The 19,284-nt window shown below is 48.4% G+C and overlaps 1 gene segment (V, D, J or C); it reads right to left on the bottom strand.

Moving 5' to 3' along the window:
- Window positions 1-13,670: 13,670 nt before the first annotated feature.
- Window positions 13,671-16,624, bottom strand: LOC113197385 (immunoglobulin lambda constant 3-like). The segment is given in 2 exon segments: window positions 13,671-14,100; window positions 16,576-16,624. Coding segments are annotated over 2 exon segments (369 nt in total).
- Window positions 16,625-19,284: the final 2,660 nt, after the last annotated feature.

Below are 19,284 nucleotides of genomic sequence, written 5' to 3'. Positions count from 1 at the left end.
CTGGTCATGCATCCACATGCACTGGCCCTGTAGTAATTCTACAATGAATTCATGAGCAAGATTTCTTGGTGAAAGAGGAGGACATTCCCAGGTTGTAGATACAATGGATAAATTCAGGAAGACCTGAAAGGCTGGATGGTGTCTCCTTGAGGCCTCTCTGAATTGTAGGACCACAGGAAGTGAGGATACTTATACTCACTCAGTCATCTACTCTTTTTTGGGGTAGGATTACTGAGGATTGAACTCAGGGACATTCGAGCACTATTTTGTACTTTATTTAGAGGCAGGGTCTCACTGAATTGCTTAGTGCCTTGCTTTTGCTGTGGCTGGCTTTGAACTGCAGTCCTCCTGTCTCAGCCTCCCGAGCCTCTGGAATTACAGGTGTGTGCCACCACACCTGGCTAGTCATCGACTTTTCTGCTCAGGGCCTCCCCTGGTCATTACCTTCCCTGGGACCCTTCTGATAGTAAGGACCACCACTATCTGATTCTGAGATCCCTCTAGTCAGGCCCTTCAGCATAGGACCAAGGATAGAGCTCAGGGTGTGGGGAGTCAGCCAGAGGGCAGCATCAGGCCCAGGGTCTGGGCTGGGGGTTGGGAGGGGTAGGAAGGGTTCTGCTGTCCCCACCTGTGAATTGCATAAACATCCGGTTTCAGTCCTGAAACCACCCTTGCCCCTCCTAGGCTACACCTGGCCCTGTTTGTCACTCATCCCATGCCCTACTGGCCATGAGTTTGGTTTCTCTTCCCCTTATTTCTCTCCTTTTGTCACCCTGAGTTCTGGTTTCAGCCAATGCAGGGTTAACTTTAGCTTAGGGGATTCCCAGGGGTGACCAGATGCAGGAAGGCCCACCAGAGCTGGGGAAAGGAACTCATGCCACATACCCCGACATCAGCCCTTGAACTGGCCCCCACCCTACTCCTACCTCAGGCCTCACTGACCTATCAGAACCTGGGCTTCCTTGGCTTATCCTAACCCCACCATCCAGGAAATGCTATGATTATCTAGATGGCTGATCCTCTGGGAATGTTACCCAGCTCCTCCTTGGGCAGATGGGAAGACTGGGATCCTGAGAGGGGAAGTTATTTCCTCAGGATTACATAGCATGTCAGAGGTGGGCCTGGGCAAGAGTCCAGGCAATGATAGCAGTGGGGATTGGTAAGAATCCTGTGGGCCAGGTGCAATAGCCATAATCTCCACCATTCTCTAAACTCATTATGTTGGGGACAGATTGTTGTTATTGTCCCCTTGTACAAATAAGGAAACAAGTTCACAGAGTGGAAATGAATTGCTCAAGGTCAGGGACTGATGAGGAATGGGTCCATCCTTATCTGTCTTCCACATAGTCTCCTCCAAAAAGAATAACTCTCTGGGCTTCCCCAGGCCCGTTGCTGCTGTCCCTCCTTCTGCCTGTCCACTTGGATCTTTGGCCACTGGATCATTGCCTCTGCCCCATGTCTGCTCTCAGGCTCCTTTCTGCACCCCTTTCTGAAATGGAGTTGGGCTTTGGAAGGATGGTGTGGGATTATTCCATGTGAGCATGTTTAGGTCCTGATAGAGAACAGCACTTGGTACAGCAGCACCCCCTGTGATTCTTGGCAGGTCCCTTTCTCTCCTAATCTCAGTGTCCCCATTCCTTAGACGGGAGGCCCTCAACTGGAAGTCAAGGCACCCAGGAGCTTATTCTGCCTCACTAATAACTGCTCTGAGCCTCAGTTTTGCCACTTGTGGAATGAGCAATGATTCTAGCTGCTGGCCTCAGAACCTGTGAGTACTCAGCTTGATAACTAGTGTCCTGTGTTTTATAAACAGTACAGGGACAGTAAGGATGCTCAATGTGTCTTGATAAAGAAACAGTTGTTTTGAATCATAGATATGTCTAGAGCTGAGGTCCTCAGGGCCTCTACTTCCAGTCTTGCCTCCTCTGGGCCCTGCCCTTTCTTCTGTGCTGGGCCCCAAGGCTCAGGACATGTCAGCCTGCAGGCCTGGCCCAACAAATACATTCATGACCTTGCCCACAGTGCTTCTGCTTAGGGCCAAGTTCCACCTAACTGCCTAGAGAACTTGTATTCACCTCCTGGGACCCTTCAGCATTCTCTGCTAATTTCCTCTCCTCAATGGTCACTGCCTATGTCTGATTCTTCTTCCTCTTCTGGGCAGGGCCCAGATTTTCTTCCCTTGTTTCCTACTCCAATGGTGGCCTGGCCAAGAGCAGGGACTAGCCATGTGGCACAGAGTCCAAGGACTATGTGGGTGGTAAGCAGGATGACAGTCCAGGTGATGCAGGAGACAGGAGTCTGGGGTCTTTAATGTGGAGGGACCATGGTACTTCAGCAGGGACCTATGTGAGCTGACAGTGGCTCTGTTGAGAAAAGATATTTTGAAACCACCTCTCTGTTCATTTGTTCCTGCTGATCTCCCCAGGCTGCCCGGTTTCCCTTTATCCTTCCAGGCCTAGGGATTCAGCTCATGGACTCTGTTGCAGGGTGCTGCTTCGACCAGGCTACCTCTAATGACCTCTGTATCATCTGCACTTTATGGGGGAGTCTCATCTGCAGCATGAATTCTGGGTTTGGCATGGACATTACCCCTGAGCTAGCTTCACATCTGCAGGACCTGATCTAGGTTGAGTGTGTGTGTATGTGTTGAAGGGGAGGTAAAAGGGATGCCAGTGAACTTCAGTTGATGAGTAATTGACCACACTAGTTAAGGGCCACAATTTCCTAGGCTCATGGGTGGGCACATGGGGTGAAAGGCAGAGATGAAGGCACATGTTCTGAGCCTGCCCACCTATTGCTTCCTACCTTATGTATCAGGTGACATGTGCTATGGGTGTGTGTAGCAGCCTTGGCTGCTGGCTTCCCTGGATCAGGAGCTTGGGGGCAAGAGGAGATATTAGCTGGTGTCCCCTGAGAAAGAGTTGGTGAAGTCCCACCAGTGGAAGGGATCTGCCCTGCAAGGGTGAGCCTAGGCTCTGTGTCTGGGTACTTGGTCCTTTCCCCAACTCCCATCAGGACATGGTGCCCAGGAATGTCTTGGAAACCTTTACTTCAAAGTGAAGGAGGATACAGTGTGTATGGAAGAGGCTGGGTCACTTACTAGCAAGGGGCATCAGGCCTCACCCACCTGGCCCATCTTTCATGTCTCTCACACTTTCTTTGTCCTCAGCATCCAGACCCATCATGGGTGAGACTGGGAAGGGTATTGGATACCTAATTTCTGCTGTCCCTTTCTTCTTTGGTGAAAGAGCAACACATTCCAGGTGTCACTTAGGAGTTGGCTGGGCCATTCTGGACTGACCAGGGACATGAGGAACTGAGATCCTTCATAGGCCAGGACCCCAGGAAGAATTATGGAGGGTTTCTAGATGGATGGATGGAAGGACATATGGATGAACAGACACATAGATGAGTGATAGAATAGTCTGAGGTCCTGTACACTGGCAAGGGATGCCATGAGGTCTCTTGGTAGAGGCTGTGCTTCTGGACTCCCCATTATTTTTTTAAAGTTTTTTATACTTGTATTTGGAAAGAATGCCTTTATTTTTATTTTTGTTTTTTATTTTTATGTGGTGCTGAGGATCAACACATTGCCTCACATATGCTAGGCAAGCTCTCTGCCACTGAGCTACAGCCCCAGTTCTGGACTCCCCAGGGCTCCAAGGGTGGGCAGCCATTGTGAGGACCTACATTTCTCTCCCACTTCTGTATTTAGCCCAAAGCCCCTAAAGAGTACAAGGTCTTAGGGCAGCAGTGGGATGTGATACACAGAGTCCTACTTCCAGACATGGCCAGTCCTGCCCACCCAGGTATTCTCTGAACTCCAAGGATATGTCTCTGCCCGTGGTTGGCCTTAGCTCTGTGCCACACATTCAGAATGGATCCTGAGAAGCCCTGAGAAAGGGGTAGGACCTGCTTGAACAGAAGATTCCAGAGACAGAGGATGCAATTTCTGGCTATTAATTGACTGTGATCTTGAGTTCCTGACTAGGTCAAGCCTGGGCACAGGGGTTCAGGTAGCCTTGGTGCTGAGACATGGGCCCATTCTCCAGCTAGGCTGGTGGAAGTTTCAGAAACTGAAGCCCTTCCCCTGCATCACCCTTACCCCAGGGACCAGGAGGTACCAGCTGTCCCTAGGGAGACATCTGGGGCCTGGTGGGGTTTCCCAGCTATTTTGGGCCTCAGAGAATCTTGGTTTCACCAGGCCAGCTGCACTAGGGTAAAGGTACTAGGACAGCAGGGAGCCCAGCTAGGGCAGGGGGGCTAACCCATGCCTGGCTTGTGCTGGAACAGCCCGATGATAACAACAATCAGCTGTGGAAACAAGCAAACTGTCCATTTTCCACCTGATAGTCTGTACCTTCCCTTCAAGGAATGAGGTTCCATTATTATCAACTCAGATGCACAGAGGGGGAAACTGAGACTAAGCAAAGCCACCAAATTCAGCTGTTGGGGTCTGGCCCTGAGACAGGGCTCCTCTGTTCCTGCTTGCTTTTGGCTAATAGGGAATCTTTCCACACAAGACCCCAGCCTTCTCCCTCTCCACTTTATTTTTCCCCAGGACTCCTGTATGTCATAATTAACTTGTCTCTTAGGTGTATTTCTGTCTCCCCTGAACTTGAGTGCTCCAAACCTGGAGTGCTCCAAGTGGTCCTGGCACATAATATGTTCTCAGGAAAGAAATCTGAACATATGACTTTGCTCTTGACATCATCTATACTAGGACCCATCCATGCTTGGCCTTGGTTCACATTAGAACTAAGTTGGAGCCCCTATTTAGGCAGGGCTCCCTGAGAATAGACTTACCTGGCTAGTCTAGGCCCTTCCCATTGAGAGTTGCTCTTTTCTGCCTTGGCCTATGCAGCCCTTCTGTCCTCTGTTGGGAGCCTACACTGGGGTATAGCTGCTGTTCCCTCCTACCATGTAGATCAAGAAAGAGGTGGGAGGAATATGTGTGTGTGTGTGTGTGTGTGTGTGTGTGTGTGTTTGTGTTGGCCCTTATCTCTTCTAGAGTCTCCATGGTCAGGAGGCCCTGAGGTCTTCACACACAGACCAGTTGGTGACCAGCCAGGGATAATCTGTCCAGTAAACACTTGAGGGTGGGTCCAGGCTCCATTATCCAGTGAACTGTTGGCATAGTGGAGGCTCAGGGGACATGAACCTGAGTTGAGAATCAGGTAGATCCTGAGACTTAGTTGAAATGTTGATATGGTTGAAGGAAAATATGTTACCATAAGAGGTGGCCTGCTTGGAAACAGGTGGTGAATGCTGTGGGGATGGGAAAATATGTTACCATAAGAGGTGGCCTGCTTGGAAACAGGTGGTGAATGCTGTCACTCAGCTTTTCTCTGGCTCCTGTCCTGGTTACACTGAGGCAATATCCCTGATTTGTGTAGTTCCCCTGGGGAGCAGCGCTTCCTAGATGGCTTATCTCTTACTGGTTCCTGCATAGATGATGCTGTTATTAAACAAGAAATGGTGTCAGCATCACCTCCTTGCCTCTCAAAAATTGAGCAGGTATGAGTTCACTTCCAGGGGCTCCAGGTGAGACCAGGAACTTCATAGTTATCTAGCTGTATTTCCTTCATGGTTTCTCTGTCAAAGCTGAACCCAGTCAGCAGTGACTGGCATGGCTGGTTACATGGCCTGGTGACTGGGTCTTATACTAGAATCCATCCATGCTTGGCCTTGGTTCACATTAGAACTAAGTTGGAGCCCCTATGTAGGCAAGGCTCCCTGAGAATAGGCTTACCTGACTGGTCTAGCTTTGCTTGGCTTTGCTCCCCTCCCCCACTATATGTCATTTTACAGCATCATTTAGTCATTTGACAGTTATTTGAGATTGGGTGATCAAAATTCATCATCTAAACTGGGACTTTTCTGGGAGTGGAGAAGCCACTAGTAATAATTACATGAGAACAGGCACAAATTAGAAATGTCTGGGGAAACCCAGGATATAGGCCTAGATCCCTTCTGCATAGAGCTCCTCTGGTCTAGAGTGGGTCTGTGGAACTATTGCCCTAACAGATTAGGTTTGAGATTCGAAGTAACTAGGCAGGTATTCAGGAAGACTGAACCTGACCCTAGCACTCTCTGCCATGTCTCTGTGTTTATGTTCCCATGGCCTCTCTACAATTCTTCAAGAAGACCAAATAGGTGAGCATTTCCCTCAGATCACCCCAGATGGAGGATGTTCTCATGCTAGGTGCTTTTAAAGAAATCTCTTGGCTCTTGGGGACTTTACTTTGCACAATGAAATGCTTTTGAGAAAGAAACAGCCTTCCCAGCCTGTGACAGTGTTACTTTGGGAGTCATCCAGTCTCATGTGTGTGAGGGATCCAGGCTGATTTAGAACTGTTCCTCATGTATATCTCATTGAGGAGCCTCAAGAAGGTGCTTTGATTCAAGGTCATGACATGTGGCTTCTTCAGAGCCAATTGAAACCCATCCTGAAGAGGGGATGAAGACTGGGGTTTCTGTGAGATCACAAGGATTCAGACAGCATCAGGGAAATGCTCTGGAGATGAGGTGGGAGACAGGGAAACTATCCCAGGAATAACAGCCCCTGGTGAAGAAGCTGATGTGTCAGGAAGAAAGGGCAAAGTCCACTGATATTATGCTGTGTCATTAAGTGTCAGTGGGCACTACAGTGGACAGTGACTAGGTCATCCATACTCCTAGAAGTTCAAATTTCTAGTTGGCTTGAAAACTTTGTTTTGGACCTCTGAGTTGGGAAGTATAGGCTGGGGGTCATGGGTACTGTGGGATGAAGGATACGGGTGTCTCCTGTCCAGAACTGGTGGAGGATATTCTCCTGGTGCCTTTGCAGGTCTTGCAGGGGGGTTGGGCCAGATGAGAGAGTCACCCAGCTCAACTCAGCAGAAGCTGCTGGCTTTGCTTCTCCCTTCCCCCAGGGCCCCAAACAGCTACCTCCTTCCCCTCCCCCAGGCCTGAGCAGCCACTTCACAGTCCCTCCTCTAGAGCCCCACAGTCCCCTCCCTAGGGCTCCCCCACACCCACCTGTGCTATTCTGGGCTATTACTTTTGCTGTAGAGGAAGCCAGTCTCCCTCCCCCTTCTGACTCTAAAAACCTTGTCTCAGCCAAGGGCCCATCAGCTACTAGACTCTGACATTCTTCCTTGTACATTGAGGGGCCTGCCCAGCATAGATCTGCCCTGTGTGGCTGGGCTGTTACTCCCTAGGGTCAATATAGATCTGAGCTGGGCACAGAGATGGGAGCAGATGGGTGGGTTTAGGTCTGGATCTGCTGCCTTTGGGCTATGTGGGCCTGGGCAGACTGTGTATGTCTCTCAGGGTTATATGTAAGATGGGCAATCATAGCCCTCAGGTCTCAGAGTCACTGAGGGTCATTGAGGTACTGTGACATGGCCAAAGTGGACAAGAGCTGGCAGCTGAGGCATCTCATAGGCGCTTCTGCTGTTTAAATTCATCCCAAGCTTAGGGAGAGATTCCTGTACTTTGTCTGACATTCCCTGGTCTGTGTGGATGGTGCTGACCTCCAGGAATTGAGGAGGGGAGCAGTAATAAATTCCATATCGTCTCCCACCAGCTTGTGAATTACTCCAGGGTAGGTGGTCCTCATGTCCCTCCACCCAGCACTTGACCCTGCTCACTGAGGGTTTGTTGAATGAATGTGTGAGTGAATTAATGATTCAATGACAATGGGCCACAGGGATGAGGATCTGAGGAAAGAGCCTGGAGATGGGTCACCCCACAACTCCCTGTGACCCTGACTGTGTCATCCCCCCATTGTTGGAGACTCAGTCTTTTCATCTGGTTTGCTTTGCTTTGTGGACATACTGAGCCAGAGTAGACATAGGAATCCAGGTCCTCCAACTCCACAGAACCACAAGAGTGTCCACGTGCTCATCATCCTCTCTTGGCCTTGTATAGGCACAGCCTGCCTAGGAGGGAGAGTGATTTAAGGCCAGGCAATTGGATAACCACATCCATGTGGCCTTTAACACCTGTGGCACCTAGGCTGGCTTAGCCCTTTCAGTCAGATATAGGGGAAGATGTAATCACCTTGGGTTGACCTTGAGCTGGTGGACCTAGGTGCTTACCATCTGTGTAGCTGTGGGACTCAGGTGAGCTGCCTTAGTTCTTGGAACCTCTGTCTCCTCAACCACAAGGTGTGGGAGTATAGACGTCTGCCTCCAAGGTGGTCTGGATCACATAATATAAAACATGTCAGATACCAGCTCAGAGTTTCCCTGAAAGCAACCCTCAGCCAAGGTCAATACATTGAAAGGTGGTGGCAGGTGAGATTATATCTGCAGTAGAACTGGGAGCAACTTTACAGTGAAACAGCAAACATGGAGGGCTCAGTAAGGTCCAGTCCAGAACCCAATTGAAACTCTGAGGGATAGGCTGCTAGAGACACAGCCCTTGTCACTGGGTGCCTGCCTCCATTGGGGACTCAGAATAGTAAGCCCATCCTGGGGCAGGGCTGCCAAATTAGGAGAGCCATATTAGCAGCTTCCAGCAGCCATCAAGCCCCAGCAAGGTAAGAGATTGAGCAGGCAAAGAAGCAATAGGCCCAGAGTATACAAGGAGCCAGTTCCCAATATTCCTGACAGGGCAGCACCAGCATAGAGGACCAGACAGAGGGGCCCAGCAGGGTGAGGAGTTTCAAGATGATGAGAGTAGCATGAAGTGTTCAGAGTCAAGATCAACAGAGGAGGATAGTGAGAGGATCCTTGGATGAAGCCACTTGAAGGCCATCAGTGCCATGGGAAGTGTAGAGAGAGAACATGGCAGGAGATTCTGGGCTTGAAGTGGGAAGGAAGGGCATGGAGTCCAGGAGTCCTTGGAGACACGCTGATAATGGTAGGAGCAGGGAAGTGACAACCCAGTGATCTACTTCTGGCAAATCACTCAGAGTCTCTGGGCCATGAGGTACTGTGACTTGCCCTAAGTGGCCCAGAGCTGGCAGCTGAGGCATCTCATAGTCTCCATTGTAGACTGAAGATCCTCATAAGATCTTCCTCCAAGGGCAGTTTGGTGACCAAGAAGTAGATCCTGGAGAGCACTTATCAGGGGGTCATGGGAAGAAAATGTCTCAGAGATGTGACTGAAATCACAGACTCAGAATGGTAAGCCCATCCTGGGGCAGGGCTCTTCCCTGTGATCTAGACAAAGTAGGGACTGTGGAAGACCAGAGAGGAGGGCAGGGTTGAGCCTGTGCTGGCCCCAGGAATTGCTCAGATTGGGGATGGACAGGACATAGAAAGGGAGAAAAATTAGGGAGAAGTCTCCCCAAATCACCAGGGAATTAGGAACTGAACTGAGCTTGACTGAATGAGGACCCCTAAGGATAGTACTTCCTAATCCCAGAACCTGAGAATATGTTATGCTCTGTGACCACAGGGACTTTGCCCAGGGGATAATGTTAAGGGACCTGAGATGGGGGATTATCCCAAATTATCTGGGTGGGTCCAAGGTAGGGTCTTTATAAGGAAAAGAGGGAGATGGGAGGTCAGAATAAGATAAGGAATGTGGTAATGGAAGGAGAGGAGAGAGAGAGAGTGGGGGGAGAGAGAGAAGAGAAGAGAAGGAGGGGAGAAGGGAAGAGAAAGACAGGAAGAGAGATTTGTAGGTGCTGCATAGCTGTCTTTGAAATTGTAGGAAGGGATCAGGAGTCCAGGAATGTGGTATCCTCTGAGAGCTGGAAAAGGTCAGGAAATGGACACTTCTTGAGTCCCTAGAAGGAGTCTGGCCCTGTCAACACCTTGGTTCTAGATCCCCAGGATGCATTTTGGACTTCTGACCTCCAAGCATGTGAGAAAATAAATCAATGTTGCTTTGAGCCACTGTATTGCAGTGATCTATTTCAGCAGCCACAGAAAATTCCCACAGGAGCGGGGCACTCATTGGGGCCCCTCCGTAGCCCCTGCCCATGGTGACACGGGCCTGACCCTAGACCCTGAGCCCTAACCCTGCTAACTTCCATGGTAGAGTAAAGAGACTGGAGCTCAGGGACTGCATGAGTGGTAGGGTGGAGCTGGGCCACAGACTCACCATTTCTTCATGGTCAGAGAGAGGCTGGATCTCCAACCCTGCTAGTCACTGCCTCACGGAGAAAGTCCCAGTACAGGACCTAGTTTTCCTGCTGATGTCCACAATTGAATGAAATACTCCCAATAAATAATGACTTCCCCCTCAACAAAAGAAGATGGCAGGTGACCTTCTGTGCCACACACTTTAGAGAATCACTATGTTCTGGGGCCACAGATTGGTCACCTGGGTGTATGGCAGAACCCAAGTCTTCTCAGTGCTGAAGCCTCAGATAAAACATGTCTCCACCTCTAATTGTGGTACAAGATGCCCTGTCTCAGTTGCATCCAGCAATGTCTTTGTTTAACCTCATAGAAATTATGAGGCATTTACTTGGTTCCCTGGGAGTTAGGAGCTCATTGTTGGCAAGTGTCCAAAGTTCTTGGCAGGCCTTTTGTGTGGCAGTTTCCTTCTTAGCTTCCTCCTATTTATCTTTTGTACCCATACCTACCATTGGATAAGGAATTGAGGTGGGCTCTGAATTTAAGAGTTTAGAAGTCAATGGCATTGGTGTGCTCTGAATTCTGTGGACTGTCTTGTTCTCAGGAGTGATGGGGAGGGGCTATATGTGGGTAGGCGCTGAGTTGGGAAAAGAGGATGAGAGGATTCCAGGAGTCCATCCCAGAGCAGAGTTTCTAGGCTGAAGGAAGAGGGGACATGAGGTACAGTGACCTGACCAGGGTGAAGAAAGAAACTATTTCAGGAGGTCCCAGACATGGTTAGCTCCATATAGTAAGGACCCAGACAGTTGGGGGCCATGTACTGGGAGGAAGAAAAAGAGGAAGGAGAGAGAAGAGAGACCCAAGTCCTTCAGACTATTGTTTTCCATCTGATGCTCCAAGAGACTGTGAACTTCTTCTCTGGGCTACTTTCCTCCTGGGTGCCAGAATTCTTCCCTCTACAAAGTAAGAATCTCAGGGAAGTTGCAAATGAATGTGTGTTAAGAGAAATGGAGATAAAGAAGATTTCTGATTATCAAAGCACCATCATTGCAGACCCTGCTCTATCTCCCTGTAGAGAAGCTTCTAGGGCTGCCTTGGTGGGAGAGGGGCATGAGACTCAGAGTCTGAATTCCAGAGAGTCCAGTGGATGGAGGGCTTCAGTTTCTGGAGTCTTTCCTGTTTAGAGATTGGGTCTATGTTAATTCTAAGAGGCATCTCTGCCATGTGAATTTGTGGTGGAAGATTTCTCTGTCCTAGGAGGTCCTGCCTGACACAGGCCTATCCCTGTCACCTGTCTTTTTCAGGAGTTTCTGGTCAGGAGATTCTTTCTGGTGTCTCTCCTTCAGTTATAGGATGGGAAGTTGCCAACATTTGGGCCTGTGTGTCCTGAGATCCATCATGTCTATGGTGTCCTGCTTGTGCTGAGGGAGGAGGTGGTGCAGTTATGCCCACCTTTCTCTCCCTCCCTCTCTTCTACCAGAGCTTGAATCCAAATGGGCTTAACCACAGTGCCACATCTACAGCCCTTTTTATTTTATTATTATTATTTTTTTAAATTTGGAGACAGGGTCTTGCTAAGTTGCTTAGGGCCTAACTAATTTTCTCAGTCTGGCTTTGAATTTGTTATCCTCCTGCCCTAGTCTCCTGAGTTTTGGGATTACAGGCATTTGCCATTGCATCTGGTTGTATGTCCATCTTCTCAAAGGAAATTCTTTCCGCATCCTTACCACCTTTTATTTTCTTCATCATCTCTTTGAGTCCCAGTCCAAAAGATCCTCTCCCTAGGTTGAAGGCATCCCATAGCCAAGACCTTGGGGGATGATCCTTTGAGCACTTCCCTTCCTCCCTCCTACACCTGATAGTCTTGGGGGCCCAAACTACTGCCCTATTCCCTTGGGCCGCAAGGATAAGAGATCCAAAGAAAAGAAGTAGACATCCATTCATCCATTCAGGGAAGAATGTTCACTGGAGAGAAAGATGGAATCACAGTGATGCCTGAGCAAGAAGCAAGAAGGGATCACTTGAATCATCCTATCCTGTTCCAAAAGGAACCTGAGAAGATGGGACATATTGGAGGAGGTGAGGGGTCAGATAAGGAAGAGAAAGTTTACAGACCTCCAGATAAATTTAGACTTCAGTGCTCACAAGACAGAAAAGAGAAAAATCTACTTAGATTTCATCCTGAACCCCAAAGACAAGGGAAAGAGAGATTCAGCAAGAATGGTTAGCTACGTGCTTCTTCTGCACGCACAACACAAGAGTGCAGACCTGAACTCCAGCCCCTCCTATCATCAGTCTCAGACCCACCTACAGCTGTACTGTGAATCTAGGGGCTATCCACCTATTCAGAGGACAGGTACAATACATGGGAGAGTGTCAAGAGGTGGCCCCTCCTTACATGGAATCACACAGTATTTGGTTCATAGAATCCATCCACCTAAAAGGGAGTGGGATAGGGAGAAGGCATAAATGTACCTCACAACTGGTTTCATTGCTAATGTCTGGTCCAGGAAGGGGCTGTGTCCCCAGCTCAGCTCATCTTGGGGAATGTACTGGGCAAATAGAGAGAGAGCTTGTTTATATCATAGTGAAAGTGGAGCTGGGGACCTGTGTGGAACTGAGGCATCTAAAAAGGTCCTGGGTGCCCATTTTAAACCCCAGAAGGATGTACAATAGAGAATGTGTGTATATGTGCTCATGTCTGTAACATATGTGGGTGCATGCATGGGATTTCACGTGTGCATTCATTTGTCTCATAGCTCAGGTCCCCACTGTGTAGGGCTGCCAGGACAATAACCTGTTTAATAAGACTAACACAGAGCTCCAAATGAGAGGAGTCCGTTCAAAGACTGATGCAAGATGTAAGGCTGGAATTCAACACTTGGCTGTAATCTGAAGCACTCATTGACTAGCAGTCAACTGCTGAACATGAAGAACTAAAGACAGGGAACTATTGAGCTGGCCATAAGGGACAGTAGAGAGTAGAGCTGATCCATGTCTCTGAGGGGCTTTGAAAAAGAAAAAAATAGCCAAACAGGGCACACAGAGAAGAGTGTGGAGTAAGTAAACAGGATCTAGGGGTTAAGAATTCCTTTCAGTGAGTGATATTCAGAGGGATTATGGGGACCAAGGCTGTATTCTGGGGAGGGAGGAGCAGGATGGACATGGAAGGAAAGGCAAGTGACTCTAGGCTGTAAGGACAGGGATTACAGGTGGGGGAAGGGAGATATAAAAGCGATGGCCTCTGTGATGTGGGCTTAGACTAGAGATGGAAAGACATTCAAGGATGAAGTGATGTTCAGACTGTCCCTGGGAAGGGAATTCACACATTCTCCTGGAGGCCTTGGGGATCCAAGGAGAGACTGATCCCTGGAATGGGGAGGTGAACTAGTCTGCACAAGAGGAGCAAGCACAGGGTGGATAGATGAAAATATGCAGGCTGTGTTCTTGCTGAGGACCATTCCATTGCTGTAGAAAATTCTGTGGAGCTTGGGTGAGAGTGAAAGCATCTACCAGGGAAATATCAGGGGTCTTTCCTGGCCATATTGTCTCAAGGTCTAATTGAGTACATCTGATGGAATGGCCAAAGTTTAGATGGGAAGTGTGTAAGTTATAATAAGCAAGACCATGTTTTCTGGTTGAAAAGGAGAATGTTTATTGAGGGTTTTTTGGGTTGAGGGAGAAGGGCTGGGATGGTAGGGGTGGGAGGAGAGAAGCTTCCCTGGGGTTTTCAGCTCCAGGGTGGAGTGAGGGTCTGGGACCTAGGAACACTGTGCAGGGGACACACTCTTCTGCACGGTGCTCCCCTCATGAGTGACCTGGCAGGTGAATGACTTATGAGATTTCCACTCATCTGCTGTCAGAGTCAGGTAGCTGCTGGCCATGTACTTATTGTTGGTCTGTTTGGAGGGCTGAGTGTTCTGCACGCCCTGGGTGACCTTGGTGCCATCTCTCTTCCAGTCCACGGTCACGGCACCCGGGTAGAAGTCGTTGATCAGACACACCAGTGTGGCCTTGTTGCTCTGGAGCTCCTCAGAGGAGGGTGGGAACAGGGTGAGCGAGGGCCCAGCCTTGGGCTGACCTGCAAGATGGACCAGGCAAAAGGGATCAGTGTTCTGGTGTCCACCCGGGGACACACACACTTAGTGTGTGAGGAGGGTCTTGTTCAGGGACTCTTTTGGAGCATGTGTGATATAGAAGTGTGTTGGGAAATTCCTCAAGCTATTCCCCATGTTCACAGCCTTTAAACAACCCAGGACACTTGTGTATCACCTTACCTGGCACCTCTTAGACCATAGCCTTTCACACGGATATGTCACCCTTGCATTCCTGTCCTGACTCCCCCTTCATCTTGTCTGGCCCATTTGTCATCTCTTTCTGTCCTCTGAGCTCTCTGAGATTCCAGAGCATTCCATTATGGGTCAGTTCTGACCTGATTCCTTGACTCTGATGGTTAGTGTTTTTACTAAGGAGCCCATTTTCACAACTATGAGTCTCCTCTTGAGTCTCTGCCATGGGTAAGGGTCATTGTTCCTAAAAGTCTGTCTGTCTGGCATGGCCTCAAGGTTAGAGTCCTTGTTTACAGGCTAGATACAGGTTTTCTGCACTGGGAACTATTTTCTATAAGTTCAGGATTTCATACTTCTAAGGAGCTCACTTTGCTATATCATGCCCTTCTGTGAATGTGTACCCAGCATCATATATACAGTCGTCTCCTCCTTTCTTTCTCTTGACTAAGTTTCATGAGTCCCAATACAGCTCTGGGCCCTTTACCTAGAAACCCATGGAGGCTTAAGAATCCCTTCTAACTCCTACCTTGTTTCTTGTTCTGTATTCTTGAGTCTTACAGCCTTGGCACATGATATTCTGACCTCTGATTTCCCAGCCTTAGGTGTTCCAATTCTTTCCTAATTCAGCTAATTTCAGCTCCTCATAGCACCTGGTCCCTCTTCCCCATAAGATAGTGCCTCAGTGCATATGCTCACACAGTTCATCAGAAAGGGATTAGGCCAACAGAAGATGAAACAACAGAGCACATCTTAGGAAAAAATATGCCATAAAGAGACAGAGAGCTGAGTATCCAAAGGTTATCCTGTCCAGTTCCTTTCCTCTGATGTCAGAGCTGAAGGGTGATGGGTACTATTTGAGTTTTGCTGGGTTCTGAACAGAAAAGGAAAGTTCAGTGCCCCAGGGCCGAATTCCATGGAGAATGTTTAACCCCAGGCTGAGACAAGACACAGAAGAACACAACCAGGGGAAACTCTTACAATCCTCATGGATAACAATGAAAGAGGAATAAGGAATCACTCACCCAGGACTGTCAGCCGGGTCCCTCCGCCGAACACAAAAGCACTGTGACACAAGATTGTGCAAAAACCCCTCCCTTCTCTATCCCTACCCCCTTAGACCCAGCTGCAGCTGTGCTGGAGGCAGCATCTGATAGACCTGGCATCTTCATGAGAAGAAGGTGAAAATCACTGAAAGATGACCAGTACATGTGTCATTCTTGGAAGGTGCCACCTGTCCTGAGAAAAAGCCTCACAAAGAGATCACCCGCATGTATTTCTCTTCACTATGGAAGAATCACTTGTTAGGAAAAGGAGAAACAGAGGAAGTGCCCATTTCATGCTCACACATTCCCCTGGCACCCTTATTGCAGCCTCTGCCCACAGAACCCTTCTGGGCTGCCTACCCCAAGTGGAAGTGACTCTCCGTGTCTGGATCCCAAGGAGTCCAGTAAATTGAGGGTTTCCATGGAATTGGGACTTAGCCTGGGGCTGTGACTTCTAAAGTGTCACACTATTATCTGAAGTTCTTGGGGGATGTGACAGTCCTGGGACATCTCCTGTCCCAACAGTCCCTGTTATCTCTGCCTAGCAGGATGTCTTCCCTGGGAATCTTCTGTTGGGTCTCCCCTCCAGTTGTAGGATGGAGAGTGGACACATTTAGCTTGTGAGTCCTTCACCCCACCCTGGCCAGGCATCCTAACTCTAGTGGGGCAGCAGGAGAAGGGACCCAACAACTGGATTCACCTTTCTACACAAAGTTCTTTCTCCATCCCTGTCTCCTTTCTATTTCCTTCTCCCTCATTCCAAGTCCCCAGTCTAAGTCTCTGCTCATTGGGTGGAAGCAGCCATAGGTGGGATCATGGTGCATAGACCCTGGGAGGTCAAGCACTTCCCCTCCCCCTTTAAAGACCCCGTACCCCTAGAGCTTTAGCCTGAGACTCTTGGTGTCTCTGAACCCTGTGGCTCAGAGACCTCAGCAAATGGAGGGGGTGGATATTCTGAAGTTCAGACAAGAAAACTCCATGAGAGAGTTCCTTGGCCAGAGAGAATTCCCAGCAGGGTACAGAAAATGGTCATTTCTATCCTGCCACAGAAAGTAACTAAGAATAGGGGATGGACTGGAGAAAATGAGTAAGCAGATGAGGAGGGGAAAAGATAACAGATTCCTGCACAGGTTGAAACCTCAGCTCCAGAAAAGCTAGAAAGGAGAGAAAAATCTACCCTAATTTAGCTTTGGACCCCAAAGGGGAGTGGAAGGGAAAACTCACCAAGGACGGTCAACTTGGTCCCGCTGCCGAACACAGCACACTGTGACATAGATCTGTACATAAACCCCTTTTTGCACCATGGCCCAGACCCTCCTGCAGCTGCATCAGAGGCCCAGGGTTCAGCCTCCTTTCACAGGGGCTGCTCAGGCCATGGGTGGGTGAGATTTGGTAGCTTTTGCTTGACCTAGAACATCACCTCTTTGGAGGCTGTGGAATTTGACCAGAGTCATGGCAAGGATTTTATTTAATTTCATTTATATATTTTTATTATGATATGGAAAATGAAAGTGTAGAATTTTTTAAAAAAATTAATGGCAATTATATGAGGTGATGGGGGTTCTGGATAACTTTCTCCTCATCTTTATATTTTTTTTGTAATTTCCAAAAAAATATGAAAATATTAAAATTACTGATTGGATGAATCTCTCTCTCTCTCTCTCTCTCTCTCATATATATATATATATATATATATATATATATATATATATATATATTTGATGACTCAAATACACCCATGTTTTCCAAGATTTATTGTTCTCTCCTAAATATTCAGAGAATACTCAAAATTATGTCCCAAGAATATACTGAACAAACACCCATCATGTAATATTCTAATAATACAACATTCTAATAGCAATATAAATCTTATGAATGATGATCCTAATTTAAGGGAAATATATGGCAGCCACTTTAAGAATGTAACTTGAAGGTAATATATTTAACACTGATTATTTCTGTTATTTAAATTTCTGTATGTGAAATCAGTGTTCCCAGCTAATGGTATTGCGGGGAAGAAGCTGGGTGGCCTAGGTGGGCTGGTGTTGAGTATGTCAGGAACAGGAGGACGAGGAAGATTGGGAGGAACAGCAAGTGGGGAGCAGCATATTTCCTATATAGAGATACTGGAGCTCTGAACTCTGTGTGCAACTGGGACTTATGAGAAGGTTCCTGTATGCCCCCATATCCTCAGCCAGGAGGTTGTGACAGATGAGGAGGAAGGGCAAAGATTACAGATTTCTATACTGACAGGGATGAAAGTATGAATGGGAATTTGGGGGTTGGATAGAGAATCACATTTCCCATCAAGGTCCCAGGTCCTGCTGCAGGTTCCTGAGCTCCATCCATTGACCTTGCCCTTGGTGCATTGTTTGTTTCTTGTTTCTGTGTGTGGCCCCTCCTTGAATTGCAGGGTGCTTCTTCAGAACTGGAATGGCCCAGATTCCTGGGTGGTGATTGGTAGATTTCCTTTGCTTCCAATAGAGTTTATTCCATGAGCTCTAAGTGTGGGTACCTCTGCTTTTCCCTTGACCTCCTTCTGATTTACACATTCACCTGTGCACATACCTGCTACACCATGTCCTTTGTGCATGAATCAGTCAGCCTCTGGTCATGTTGTCACCATCACTGGGTGCACCTACAGCCTAGAGACACACATGGTAAGCCTCACGGGAAGGACATGAACAGAATGGGTTCCCAGCACCAGGCCCTCAATGCATTGCCTTGTGCTGGCCCATTAACCTGTAGAACTCACAGGGGGACTCACACCTGGCTGCTTAGAATCCCTGAAGTGTCCTCCTCAATAAGCACCTCCCTAGTTCTCCAAAGTCACCTGCTGCTCCCTGAGCAAGCCTTTCCCAAGCTTTCTCCTGTCCTCTTGGAATGCACAGAAAATTCCTGCCTTTCCCCAAGGTGAGTGGCCTACCACAGAGACCATTAGCCTGGAACTCCAGGACACTAGGTGATCTGTTTTCACGACACCAGGGAGCCTTACTGCCTCTCCTGAAACCTGGAATCTTCCTGATTCTCTCAGAGAGGTGCTCAACATGACAATGTATAAGGAAGTTATGACCTTGCTGTATGCATTTTGTGTGGAAAGGTGTGTGTTTGTTCACAGGCATATATGTTTATGTGTGTGTGTTGATTCAACAGCAGGGAGCCTACACCAAGTTGTTAAGAAGGTGCATCAGCTTGCACACAAGCACATGGAAGAATCCCAGAATGTGGCTACTGTCTTTGGACACACTAAACCCACTGACAACCTTAGGGCACCTATGGTGCGTCCATTAGAAGCAATACTGATTCCTGCCTCTCAGGGGACTGGAAAATAGTTGGAAAAGTGAGGGACACACATAGATGAGTGGTACCAAGAGGGGACTGTAGGATGAATCACCAGGGGCTCATGGACTGAATATATTATTAAGAATTGCTATGGGGCCAAGAGTGGGCAGTGCTATGGGGTCCAGGCAGTGTCCCCAGTGAGGTAGGAGTAGGGTGGTCACAGAAGAAAGAGCAAGTGGCTCTAGGCAGCAAGGACAGGGATTACAGGTGGGGGAAGGGAGACAAAGGAGGGATGGCCTCAGTGATGGGGGCTTAGACCTTAGATGAAAAGATATTCGAGGGGGGAGTGATGTCCAGACTGCTCCAGGGAAGGGAGCTCACATATTCTCCCAGAGGCCTTGGGGATCCAAGGAGAGACTGATCCTTGGGAGTGGGGAGGTGAACAAGTCTGCATAAGAGGAACAAACACAGGGTGGATAGGTGAAAATATGCAGGCTGGGTTCCTGCTGTGGGCCATTCCCTTGCTGTAGAAAATCCTGTGGATCTGCCAGGGTAATATCAGGAGCCTTTCCTGGCTGTTTGGTCTCAAGGTCTAATTGTGTACACTTGATGGGATGGTCAAAGTTAAGATGGGAAGTGTGTAAACTAAAA

The sequence above is a fragment of the Urocitellus parryii genome, chromosome 3, assembly GCF_045843805.1.
Source record: "Urocitellus parryii isolate mUroPar1 chromosome 3, mUroPar1.hap1, whole genome shotgun sequence".
Classification (NCBI taxonomy): Eukaryota; Metazoa; Chordata; class Mammalia; order Rodentia; family Sciuridae; genus Urocitellus; species Urocitellus parryii.
This window is presented reverse-complemented; position numbering and strand designations above follow the sequence as displayed.